We start from the raw sequence: 13,917 nt of genomic DNA on the forward strand, positions 1-13,917 counted from the left end.
GTTTTCCGGATCAGAATTGCTACACACCTTGACCCTGACATGAACCCCGCATGGGCCAACATGATGTACGCCCCTGGGCTAGGAAGTGACATTGGGTTCCCCTCAGATGGGTCTCTTGTCAAAGGACTCCATCTGGCTTCAGGTGCCCGATATATGCCGTTACAAGACCTCTTTTTATTTTGTACCCAACCGTTTGACATTCCATGTACATATAAATTGGTTTTTAGGATCTAGGTCTGCAACGTGCATCATGCCTGCTGGATTGTACATTGATTCTCTTCTCTTCAGTTCAGTGAAGTAGCCGGTCTGTGTCTTCGATGGCCCATTCTGTGTGTTTGATGGTCCCTTCTACAGTTTAACGAAAGAACTGTGGCTGTCTTATTCTCTCTCTCAGTCAAGGAGAGTTGACTCCTTCCTCCCCCCCCCTCTCATCATCTGAGTCTGACGGCGGGTTTCTCATTGAATGTATGCTATTATTTGTAGTGTTCTGTACTGTATGTGCACTGTCACGGGTTTGCAATACTGCTCCTTGAATTCTAGTTGAATTCCAACAAGTTTGAAATATAATTCAAAGCTAGGTATGCCCCACAGGTTTACAATTCTTTTCTTTACACTTGTGCCAAATGGGCCCATGGTCACCATTTGTCTCCAAGACCCTTTCACCCAGCTAGAATCCAAATAAGACATTTCATTTAATTAAGTGTTTCTATTCCTCTGTCCTTTAAGACTGTATCGTCTTAAAAAGGGCGGGAACTAAAGGTGCAGAATAATATTTTTGATTTTGTATACTGTTAGTTTCTTACTTTTGTAGGAATTCAGCCACATCTTAAATCGTTGCTTCCACATGTGTCAGTAATCAAAAAGGCTCCTACATTTGCATGACTAAGTTTCATATCATTCACGCATGTAAGTCTAGTCGGTTGTACAGCTGCAACAGAAAATATACATGAAATACAAAATCTAGTTTTGTACCCATGAGGGAACACCACAACGTGAACTACTAAGAGGACTCAAGAATGAATGAAGCTTGAAACATGCATTTTTCCCTCTGCTCAGGGATCCATTGAATAAAGATGACATGTACCACAAAGTTACAGACACAAGCAGTCTTACTGTACAGATGTAGCACATGCGTTCTTCCACATGTTAGTCAACATGATTTGTGGTTGCTTCATTTGCCGTGACAGAACACGAAATTTACTGTAACCAAGTAACCAACACTCATGAATCATGCATGTGAAGCAAAAAATGCCAGCGCGCAAGGAAAAGAGATGAAGATGACATGAGGGGGCAATTAAGGAGGCTCTAGGAGAAAGTAGATGCATTAAAGGTACTAAAACAGTGGAAAGGACAATCGTAATAAATAATATATTTAGCTAGTCAGAAGAAAGAAATATGTGCAGCTTCCAAACAGGAATTAGAAATGCACTTATTGTCACAGTATTCAAAACAACACTAAGGAGCTTAGGGAAGGAAGTGGACTTTTTTAATTTGAACGTTTCTCAATTGTTTTATTCTCTTATTGTGATGGTGTTTATTTTCTATTTTAACCGAACCTTTACTTTCTTTGGTAACTTATCTAATAGTTTTATTGAACTGTAAAGTTTCTTTGCAAGGCCATCCACCCAATCCACAACTTACACAATGTTTTTAATTTCAGCTGTCCTTTAATATTTAACATTTTATAAATCAATTATATTTTTACATGCAGCACAAGTATGTAATTCACTCCCAGCGTTCTGCTCTCAGATACAAATCTTAATATGTCTCGCTCTCTTGATTATGGCTGTTAGGTTATCGGACTTTTTATGGCACGCTAATAATATGCGAGGGTATCCAGACGCCCTAGAAGGAAAGCTGTGCTGTCTCAGAGGAACTTAGTTGAAAAGCCAGGTTTACAATCTCCGTCTGATTTAATGGAGGGAGCTATTAGCTCTAATGGGGAGGGGTGCAGTGCTTAATTTGTAAAATATTAAGTTCTGGGGCTCTCCTCATTCCAGAATCTGGCCGACCTGAATTCGCGGGTGCAGTGACCCTAGACTCCTCCGTGAAGTCACGGACTGCTGTTTTGCAGCGGCACCTTTGCTGGATCTGGATGCGGTGGGTCAGACTAAATCCAGTACCCTGGGAAAAAACGAAGATTGCCAAAGCTGCCCTTGTAACTCTGTCCACTTAATAACTTAAACTTATATATATAATGCCACTATTCTTTTCTTTTAAGGGTTTCCATCCAAGACTTGGGGGCCAATTAGGATGGCAGGCGGACTTTCGTCCGCCCGCCACCCTAGCGGTGCAGGGACCGGCCGCCAGTGGTGCGGTGGTCCCGCACCGGCAATTAGGATGCCACCGCCACCGTGGCGGTGGCATTCTCTATTCCCAGCATTGTGGCGGGCGGTGCTCTCAGCCATGCGGGCAGTGGCGATCCGCCCTACATCATAATAGACCCCATAGTTACAATTAGTTCAAGTAGCCGGTGTTCCTTGTATAAGTGTGAATCATTTAAAAGTGCATTTACTGAAATTGGTATTAGCTATGACTAGCTTCAAGGTGTAGGACAGTATTTCCTGTGTTCTTGTTCTTGTATATATGCACTGTATCCCTCATGGCATAAGCGTTAATTGACGCTTCATGAATACTTTTACTCTTGAGCTGATTCATGTTGATTTTACATTTGGTATGCAAGGGTGCTATCCTGAGGAGTAAGACAGTGTGTTGCTTAGTGTATGCATTTTAATACTGATGCATGTCTGTTTGTATTGCGTTTGATTCTTTCCATGTCAAACAAAGGTGAACCCCTCTGAACAGTTCTTGCCGCCCCTGACTTTTACAATAGATTGTGTGTAGGTCGAACCAAGTTCACTCACATAAACTCTGGCGGCAGGAATCTCGCTGTGCCTGGTTTCAGATTCCTTCTTTGACTTCCTATCGAAAATATATCGCACTTCAAGCTCATCTACTTCAATTCGCACGTGTAGTGGGTACTGGTAAGTTAGGAATAACTCGCTGCTTTATTATCGTCGAGTTCAACATCTGTTTTTTTTGGTTTTAATATGAAGCAAACTCTCTGAGAGCATTTGCTCAGCTAGATATGTTTTTAACATGCATACATTTAAAATGCCCCTGTATAACTAAAGTGTCCACTGCCTAGCTTTTCTGACCCCTGAAGATCCTCTATTGTTTCTGACATTCCTTCAAGGTTCCATGAAGCCACTTTGTGTGACTGTACTGCACAAATAAAATATTGGCACTACTATGGATCTGCATGCATGGTTTATGCCACATACAAAGGTTAAATGTGTGCAGTTAGGTAAAAACACATTGAAGAGACCTCGTGGTCATTGGGAGAGTAGTTTAATATTCTCCTGTTTAAGCCTTTGCAAAATATCATCTGTGAGGCAGCAAACAATGTGTTTATCATGATGTTTTGCTGCACTGTGGTATAAACCTGAATTTGACCTTTGTACTGTAATAATACATTTTAGACTGTGTGTTAAATAGCACAGTTCAACTAAAAACCATGAGTTATTGGGCTGCATTTGTTTTTACCCCTATAGCAGATACAATATATATGCAGGTTGAAAATGCTATTTATTTCCATTGTTGGGGAGCCATTGCTCAAGAAAGGAGAAGCCTTGAGTAGAGGTTGATGTCCCTCCCTGCCTCAAAAACGAGATTTAATAGCATTATGTACTCTGCACATCTCCATGTGTGGTTTATGTCATGGCCTTCTCTCAACTATGTTTTTAGTTTTGATAAATTATATTTAACCAAAGCAAGAATTCAATGGGCTAAATTTGTGCACTATGATAAAGTCACAATGAATAGACTCTGTAACTATTAGGAGAGTTTTCCCCATGAGTAAATGAACTGTACATGTTCTGTGAAGAAGTAAACAATGTTTTATTTATTTTTACAAATTATTATGTAACATTTCTGTGGATATTGGATAAATCCTTCATTCTTGCTTATTGACAGTATTAGTTGGAAGGTATTTAGCTTGGTGTAATTTTCCCGCACATGAAAAGTTCATTACTGCTTTTCAAAGTCCTTTATTCTATGATGCTTACTACTTCTTCATCTGACCCGTGTCCTCATGTAGTGATTGCTCGCTAGGTGTTATGGTCAGTTTAGTGATTTCCACTGTGTGGTCAAAGCACTTGTATTGTGCATATATCATAGATGAATTTTATGTTTCACAGAGAATTATGTGTTTATCATGTGTAAGCAAACGGTGGGAAAGGCCCTGTTTACACAAATTCTGTCCAATGATGAAGCATGCCACATGATTAGCATGTTTTGTAAAAAACATATCTACTGGGCACTGAGGAGCAGGGCATAGTGACTGCTTGTTTTGGGATACACCCTTCACTTTCTGGTTTATATGTATTATGTGGAAGTATCTGGGGCTCCCCTTTTGCATTATACCTCCCACACTTTCATCTCAATCAGTCCAGAACACTAGACAGTGTTCTTGCCGTGCCTGTTTGCACCCCCAGAAGCTTCTCTCAAGTCAACTTGCATCTGCAATATTATACAGGGCATTGTATACTTAATACATTTGATTTCCCATGAGAACCCTGAGGATTTTTTTCTGCTTTTGCATACTATGATTGTATGCCTCTAATGGTGACTGCACCCAACAGAACAGAACGTAATGCCTCAGTTTCTAGTGCTGCTCCTGTAAGTGTGTGATTGATCCAATATTATGATATATAAACAGGCTGCCACTGGAGAGTGCAATTCATTGTGAAACCCACTGCACTGTAAACAGGCTGCCTGTGTTGCCTTTCTCTCTTCATATACTTACTTCGACTGTGAAGGTGGGGATAGGAAACATGGTGTTTTCTCCTGTTTGTCTGCCAGTTTCTCGTGAAATGGTTTGCTGACCAGGGAGTTGGCATTTTAAAAGGCCAAATCTAACACCATCGTAAATAAAAATACGTTGTTTTTTTAGTCTCTGGTTTGGTGGCAACTGCAAAACTAAAATTAACATGTATTATAAATAAAGAGTTAAATCCCAACTGAAGACAGAATTGGATATTGAGATTAATGAATTAACATAAAGTCATTCAGGAATCATCAGCATGCAGCAGTGTTCCCACAAAGGACAGAGATTAGTCCGAGTAGATTGTTGTGCACTGACAGCACATGGCAAGAAAGGTCTGTAGTGTACATGAACATTTCTCCCACTTTCCTCTGGAGACTTTAATTGACACACATGCTGCTTCCCCTAGATATAAGGGATTTCTGACATTTTCTTCCTGTGAACAGTGGAATGTTTGTTAAGATCATGGATGACATTATTGTTCACTCCACATTGAGCTATTGCTCTCCTTGAGAAGCCACTGCCTTTTTCATTAGGACAATATGTGTCCTGTGAGAATTCCATTAGGACCACCACTGCACCAACAGGAAGACTGCCAAGCCTGTTGTGCCCCCGCCAGCCAGATTACAAATGCAATCCGGGACGGGCGGGCGGTGGTTTGGCGGTTGCACGGTGGCGGCTGTGTAAGGCTCATAGTAGAGGTTTATCAGCAAACCGCACAATGCAGAGGTGGCATGCCGCACCATACAGGAACGGGGATGAAATTCCAGGGGATCTCAACATGTGCTCCCCTGCATGCACCCCCAGGCCCAGACTTGGCGGAGGTCCTGTTAGGGGCCCCTCAGTTGCCTCCCTTTTCATGGTAGGCTCACCACCAGGAAAAAGGCGAGTTGGAAAGTCAACTATTAATATGCTTGGTGATGCCGGCATTGACACTGCCAACATATTATTGCCGGTTTCAGATCGCCGGTGCAGCGGGATCCTTGATCCTGGTGCAGCCAGCGGTCTTGTGGCACTCAGAATACTTTGGGCACACCCGCAGTGGTGGCGGTGGTCGGACTGCCACCAGCTAGTAATAAGACCCAAAGACTTTGGACTGCATTGCACTGTAGTAAATGTGAATGTGAGTCACAATAGAGAGATCAAGGGGTTGCTTTAACTGAGCACTCCAGTGTCATCCTAACCTGATCTCCTTCCAAAGAAGATTTGGGCTCACTTCTCTATGTACCAGCTGGCATAGAAAAGAATTACCCTCCAGAAAAACAACTAGGATATTTGACTAAACATTTGCTTGTGTCCCTTCTGGAATTAGACCTTGTTACCAAGCTGAAACGACATCTTGTTTCCTGGCTGATTCCAAGACCATTAGAGTTTCTGGCATGCTCTGGCACTTGTAATCTGTTTGTAGTCTCTGTTTCCTTCTCATAGTGACAGGGAGTGAAAAGGTGCTGGTTACAGATTAATTGTGCAGCCAACTTGAAATCAATCCTGTTGCTTACATTATTTGAGGACTAGGAAAGCATTATTACCAGAACTCAATTGGGATTCAAAGAAGATCTGGTCTAGTAGTTTATTAATGTCAGTGCTAAATAGTCTCCTGACCTGTGTGTTTCACATAATTTGTTGCTTGGTAGCTAAACAGTCCTGGATACTGCAGATATCTGCAACCTGCTGTATAACGTTTGACTACTGTCAAAGAGGATGACTAAGACTTATTTACACTGCAGTGACCACATTTACAACACTAGAAAAACTCCTCCCTCAACACAAAAAAACTGTCTGCATCTTTCAGTTTAATTAAATTCATCCAAGCCCCACCAGCCCATGTGAACTCCCTTGGGAGCTGAGGCCTTTTTCTATTATATGAAGGACTCATTCTGGGGGAATGTTTTATGATTTCCATTCTACTGCTATGTACATGGTATGGACTTTTTCCTACATCAAAACATGTTTCTTGATATTTTGGATATATTTGTGTATATTTAACTCATTTGTAGGTAAATTGGAAAAGAGGCTAATTTTTAGCCAAAGTTTGAAGGCTGCTTGTGAAAGCAGCTTGTGAAATCAATTCAGCTCACACACCAGCCTGGACTCCTTGGGTGTCTAGTGTTCAGCAATGTCTGGGTTTGATAGTTTTCTCTGGGTGGTGGCAGAGCCCTTGCCCAAAATACATAACTACCCACATTGCAAATAAAGGGTCTGTTTTGAGAGGAAAGATTTCATCTATATTGCGATTTAGGCCTGTTCCTGTCCCAGGCATTAGGCTAACTCACACCATTATTTTTATTGAGAGGCGTGCAGGACACAATAGCAAAGCATGTGCTGTTATCAATTGGATTTCACTCTATTTGTAGTTCCCAAATGTAGCCCAGTGTGTAAAAACAAAGACATTTGGCAAAATGTCTTCTGAAACACATACTAGTATGGGCAGCCACAAGTTTAAAGGAGAACATATAACCACTCTTCCTAAACTCAGTGTCTTTCGAGCATTTCAGAAATACATAGGTTTAATCCATACCCATTTTTTATTCATTATATTTTAGTATATGAATTATTATGTAGTTGGTACACAATGAAAAATGATTAAAGGATGAAGCTCAATTCTGGGTATAGTTTGTTTTTGGGGACCCTACAAACCCAATATTTTCCTTCAACCAGAAGGGTCTTTCAGATATAACAGTATATTGCTTTTATAAATTGCCCATTGTGACAAACAATTAAAAACCTTCAAGGATCTACACAAATGACCCCTCGCTGAACTGTCTACTTTTAAGAAATGTACAGTTTTCTGGGATCACCAATGGTTTTCATGCCTGTACCATAAACTGTAAGTAGGTTGAAACGTAGGAAAAATGTACTCTCATTTCTTGCACAGCACTTTTCCCATTTTTACAAAAACGAAATTTAGCTATATTTTGGTTATTTTCTCAGTTTGCGTTAGGGCATCTTAAAAACCTTGTGTTCCTTTAGAATTACCAGTATGTTGGGAAGGAAGAACACACATTAGGCATAGATTTAAAAAATATTTTGAACACAGGGTTTCCTTCATTGCCGCTGACAAAAAAATGAACGATCTTCCTCTAGATCGTTTGGATCCCTCTCCTTTTGATTTATTTGAAAAGAATCTCAAGATTTTTCTTTGAGCCATTTATTTTACTCTTACATTTAGTTTTTATCTCTGCTATGTTCTACAATAGTGGCAAGAAAGTCCTGCGTATCTGTCATCATAAGCATAACCTTTTAATTATTACTGTTTGAAATACTTTTATGCTATGACACTCATATATACTGCTGCCAGTGCGTAGCTCAAGGGGAAGGGTTGAATATTTGAACGAAACACTGAAGGATGGTGGTTGGTCTACTTGATGTATTTGCGTCAGGAGCCATGGTTGAAAGAAAGGTCTTGAGCAATTCTTGACTGCACTATAAATGTCTTCATACCCTGTGTGCTACTCTGTGTGGTTGAGCAATCCTCCTCAACACCCTGCAGGGTACGTGCTCTGGATTTTCCCATCCGGGACGTGTTTGAATGGCTCCTGTATCACAGACGTTGGATGACTGGTCTGTTGACCTTGCATCTGAGGTCTCGGCATCACAAGCCAGTTTCAATTATGTTGCTTCCTGATGCGGCATATGTTTGTGTGCATCAGCAGCTTCTACAGCAGTAGCATTGCAGTAGACAACAACTGGTCAAGCGACCAACTGCCAAGAAACGAGAACTGCGCGGTGTGAGCCGCACCAACATCCTGCGCACAGGCGGTCAGGTCTCTTCATCGACTCCTAAGGTTCCAAGTAGTCTTGCCCTAGCATCAATGAACGAAAACAGGAATCAGCATTAGAATAACTGCTAATTCCCTATGCTGACTCTTGTTCACTAATATTGATCTCTATTTCTTTTGATGTTCCTATTACTTTAACCAGGTTGCACCATAATGAAGCCTTCTGTTTCTGATCATACAAAACAGCAAAAATGTAGAAATTGCTTCTGTTCATTGGTTGCTACAGATTCCCTGTTTATAAGGGGCTTTCACCAAGAAGCACTTGTTTAGTATCTTGTATATAAAATGTCACGTTTATAGGTCGATTCTGAGCATGACTGGAAAAGCATTTTGAAAAATATGGGAATTAGCCATGTACTGTCCCGACTCCTGTTTTAAGCCTTGATATCCTTTAATGTTGCATGTGTGGATGGACTTTGAAAGAAGTGATAAGTTACTATGATATTTAAACTCGTCCTTTCTATGTAAAATCAGTTTTTGTACCTTGGAATGCTATCTCATGTTTACTCAATGTTAATGCGCGTGTGGCATTTAATCATTCGTTCTGTTTTGCAGATTGTTGCTCTACGGGAACAAAATGCGCACATTCAAAGGAAAATGGTGTCTGGTGAAGGTCCTGAGGAAGAGCATGTGGACGGGCTGGAATCCGGGCAAAAGATCCATGACAAGGTACGGTGTAACCCATGTGCCTTCCTTTTTTGCCTAGGTGATAGCTGTGTACAACTTCCCTTTAATGATGCATAAACTGTCCAGGTACGACTTTAAATCAAGCGTTCATTCTACCAGGGTTAACTTTCAAAATGTTGGCCAGTTGGACTGTTCTACTCTTAGTGATTGATTTGCTAAACCTCTTGTGGTGTGTTGGATCCAGCCGCAGCCGAGTGAGTGTCCGAAGAATTGTACATTGAGTATCAGCAGTGTTGGAAGTAACAGTATCTCCGGTAATATTTTCAGGGGCGTAGCTTGGTCAGTATGATTGGACGAGGTGTGGACTTCAGATTTCCCAACAATCATGGTGGGACACCTTGTTAAACACATTATATGAGAAGCAGGACATAAGAGCTTAACGGGCAGTGAAACAAGAGAGGAGTGCGTATTGTTAGGGGTACTTAAAACATAATATTTTTCAAACTAATTAACATTTTTTAAGAACTTCTAAACAAAGACGATAGAGAGGGTGTGTTTTTTCCAGCGTGGGCATATAAAAATCCCAAGTGAAATCCAACAGGCACTGCACATTATCCGACTGAAAGCACTTGTACCCAACTATTTACAACAGAATACATTTTTTAGGGGTAGGTAACACCCCAAACATCCCCCCTAGATCTAGGCCCCTGGATTTTTTGTTGGTGGTGTCTAGCTGTGTTACTGCAGGCGTGTAGACATCATACGCTGCAGTCCCTCCAGCCGGATAGCTTACTACATACCCATCCAATTTTATTCGACTCCACAACCCAGTGATGCACTTCCCACTCAGTCTGCTAATGGAGGAACACTGCTAGCAGAGTCTCTGAGTCTCTTGTTGGGCTGTGGGTTTGGCCTCAGGTGATACCATTGGCTGATCCGGCCCGAGGTGGTTGAAGACAATTCTGAGGTAGCATGAAGTGTAGATGTTTCTTCCTCTTTCAGCCTTGCTGAGCCTCAATGATTTGGGGTTGACGGACCGCGCATGGTAGGGATTGACTGGAGCTGCTTATCCTATTTTTCAGCTTGAGGGTCAGCGTTACCTCTGTAGGCTCTCCTCTAGAGGTGGGGTGCTGGGTTATCTTCTTGAACCAAGAGATATTCCTTGTTACTATTTCAGTTCCCTTTTTGGTGGTGACCATGGTTCCTTCACCTGTACTACTATTCAGTGACCTTTCTCACAAAGGGTCTGGGATTTCCATCCTGTATGTCTCTTTCAGGATGACTATGTCCCCTCTCATGAGTGCCTTGTATTGTGTGCACCTTCTCACTGTGGCCTTTTAATTGTTTCGGGTTCTCAAATGGTGGTTTGCTGTCACATCAAATGTCTTAGGACTCCACTGCAGAGTTTGCGGGAACACATCTTGCACTCTCCTCCCAAAGAACACTGTGGCAGAGAATTTTGGTAGGCTCTCAAGAACTCATGAAGAATTTACTAATGGCCTTCTCTTTGGTCAAGCATGATACTTAGGGCTGTGTGAGTGTTTGCATGAACGTCTACCTGTTGCCGTATGCTTCAAGCCACCTGGGGGTGATGCAGCAGTGAGTGATGTTGATGGTCTCCAGGTTACTCTGGAAGTCACACCCTTGAAAGGAGGGTCCATTGACTAACTGGATTTCCAATAGTAGCCCAAAGGTCACAAATATTTTCTCCATCTATGGTTTACCATGCTCAAAGGCTTATACAAGCTCAAAAACGGGGAATTGAGATGGCATCCATGAGTACGAGCATGTGGCACCTGATGGGGAAAAGTCCTTAGTCTATACTTTTGTGTGGCCAGGGATATGTGCTGGATGGGGGGAGTGGTTCAGTGATATGAGGTGCTGGTTTTTCTGCCTTTCTATTTAGCTGGTATGCCTGGCATTGCTGAATCAGTTCTTCCACTCGAGTATCTATCCCTGAGAGCCAGATTGTTTTCCTGAGCCGAGCTTTGGATTTCACTATTCCTTGGTGTCTTTGGTGCACCAGGGTAACTACTCAATGTTGCATTTCCCTGAGGACTACAATTCTCCAGCCTCGGAACACTTGGCCATCAATCACAGTGCTGAGTTTAGCCCTGGCACTCCAGTTGCTCCGTGGTTTCTCTTGACGTCTGATCGTATTGGTGCAACTTACCCAGGAAGGTCACCCATTTGCCCAGGCCGATGGCTTTGGCAGCAGTCTTTATGCTTTCATCTCGGCTGGTAGCTTGGATTACAGGGTTAGGACTCTGGGCATTCCTCCCTTGTGACGAATTGCATGTACTGTTTTGTTGCTGTTGACTACTGTGCTGCTACTTCTGGATGTATAGGTTGTCTAGATAGGAAATCTGCAGGATTTTCATCCCCTGAACAACATACGACTTCCAGCTGGTACTGTTGCAGCTATATCACCCCCTATGCTATACTTTTTGTTCATGCATCCGGCAGGTCTGCAATGCCACCTTGGCAATGGAGCCTTCTGTGTAGGATTACCTTCTCTCTGAAATAGCCTCCCTAAAGAGTGAAAAATGATTTGTAAGAATTTATACTCTAGGAAATCTCTTAAAAAGAAACGTTTTCAATTGCCATGCTTTTAGCCCTCAGGCCTTCAATGGCAGTGCCAGGAGTCCCACAGGTTTTAGTGTGTTGTATCTAATTCCAAAACCAAAGTAAACTGAAATGGACTAATGAATAAATGACTGAATGAAATAGGTGGCTAAAGCACACTCCTACCCAAAGGACATCCTGTTGCTGGAGGAAAAGAAAAAGCTCTCTGGATAGACAGGAATTAGCAGAGCTGTAGAATGAGGTCTTAAGCTGTTTCTTGAAGAAGTTTAAGGTGGGAGCAGCACAAATGGTGATAGGAAGGGAATTCAGATCTGAGCAGCAACGAAAGGGACTAAACAACCATTTGGACAGCTCCTTCTAACAAAATGTATATGAAGCAGAGTCTGATATTAAAGGCGAGATGGGTCATCGGGTCAAAATCTGTATTTAAAATACCTAGGACCAGTGTGATGATATGCTCTGTATTTAAGATCGTGTTTTGAAGACCACCAACTATTGATGGGGAGCCTGTGAAGGTCTCTCAAAAAGGGGAATACATTAATGCTGCTGAATTCTGGACGTGAAGCAGGTGTTCTGGAATGTCTGGCAGACCCAAATATAATGAGTTCCCATAATCTAACCTGGACATGTAGAGAACCTGTAAAACTGATTTGCCAAAGATACTAGGATGAAAGGACATATTTTCTGAGCATTCCATGGATCAGGAAATATGATGCAGCAATGTGATTAACTTGAACCTTAAAGGATTAATATCAATTAGAGTAGAAGCCTTTGTTCTTTGAGACGGTAGGTGGGATGAGTAATGGCCCATGGTCAGTGGGCCATCAAGAAGAATGCCAGATGGAAGAGAGAAAACTAAAGAAGAGGATCTCAGTCTTGGCAATGTTAAGTTTAAAACAACTGTTTCTCATCCGAAAACCACAGCTAGCATACACTCTGAGAAATGCTATGGAATATCCATTAAAGAGATGGAAGTAATTTGAGTGTCCTCAGCAAAAAAATATAATTTCAGAGCCCAATGCCTGAATTACATTTGCAAGATGAACAGTATCAATATAAAAAAGTTTAGGCCTAAGGTCCAGATGTATTACTTGATGGCTGGAAAAATCATGTCCAGGTTGCAAGTATATACAGTGGTCCTGGGTCGGACTGCAAACTTGATTTGATGGCCACCATAGAAGCTTTGGTGGTGTCCAGAGACCGGGTAGAGAAGCTAGACAGTGAAGAGGTTTATATAGAAGTAGATGGGAGGTCCAAAATTTCTCGTGACTCAGTGGAGGGCTGCTCTTCAATCCTGGCTTGAATTTTTAGAATTTTGTCAAGAGAAAATGAAGAAAGATTAATGGTGGACCTGGCCTTTTTTGCAGGGTCACCCGCAGACTTTTACCTTCTGTTGCTGAACCCGTTTTTGTTGGCATTAGAATTCTGTGCACGTTTTCCTGCTAACCAGTGGTAAAGTGTCTGTGCTCTCTCCATAAACATGGTATAATTGGCATCTAATTGATTGGTACATTTAATTTAGTAAATGGTACTACATGTACAGATGGCGTGTAAATTAAATTCTACTAGTGGGCTGCAGCACTCATAGTGTCACCCACTAAAGACTCATTTTAAAACGTTTCTCACTTCTGTCACTCTAGCCTGTAGTGCAGTTTTAATCTGCCGTTTGGACCTGGCAAACAAAATATTTTGCTAGGCCTCAACCATTCCTTTTAGATCAAATAGGGCACCCGTAAGGTAGGCCTTAAAGGCTCATAGGGCAGGATGCGGTGTATTTAAAAAGTAGGACATGTGTGTTTAAGTTTTACATGCCCCGGCAGTGAAAAAGCCCTAAAGTAATTTTTCATTGTAGTAAGGCCTATCTCTCCCATTGACTAACACTGGCTTACTTTATTATATTTAATAAGTGCTAACTTCAGATTGGGAGAAGATGCTGTTTACACTCAAATTAATTGTGATCGCCAAAGGGGAGAGGCAGGAGCCTACAACCCCCAGGACTGCTCACTGCCAGCCCGCCACTTGTGCACATGTCACGTTCGCACCCGGAGGTGCTATTTTAGCAGCTCGAGGTTCCTGCTGCATGGGACACCCGTCATCGCC

At 41.9% G+C, this 13,917-nt stretch overlaps 1 protein-coding gene across 3 annotated transcripts in view; it reads left to right on the forward strand.

The window, feature by feature from the left end:
* The window catches only part of PPFIA2 (PPFI scaffold protein A2), a 1,995,062-nt gene that overhangs the window by 1,177,486 nt on the left and 803,659 nt on the right, over positions 1 to 13,917 (forward strand). For all 3 annotated transcript variants that reach the window (XM_085652973.1, XM_085652974.1, XM_085652975.1), the window contains one exon: positions 9,160 to 9,273. In XM_085652973.1, the coding sequence (XP_085509099.1) occupies positions 9,160 to 9,273 (114 nt within the window). The remainder of the gene's footprint in view (positions 1 to 9,159; positions 9,274 to 13,917) is intronic.

The sequence above is a fragment of the Triturus cristatus genome, chromosome 4_1 (genome assembly GCF_964204655.1).
Source record: "Triturus cristatus chromosome 4_1, aTriCri1.1, whole genome shotgun sequence".
Classification (NCBI taxonomy): Eukaryota; Metazoa; Chordata; class Amphibia; order Caudata; family Salamandridae; genus Triturus; species Triturus cristatus.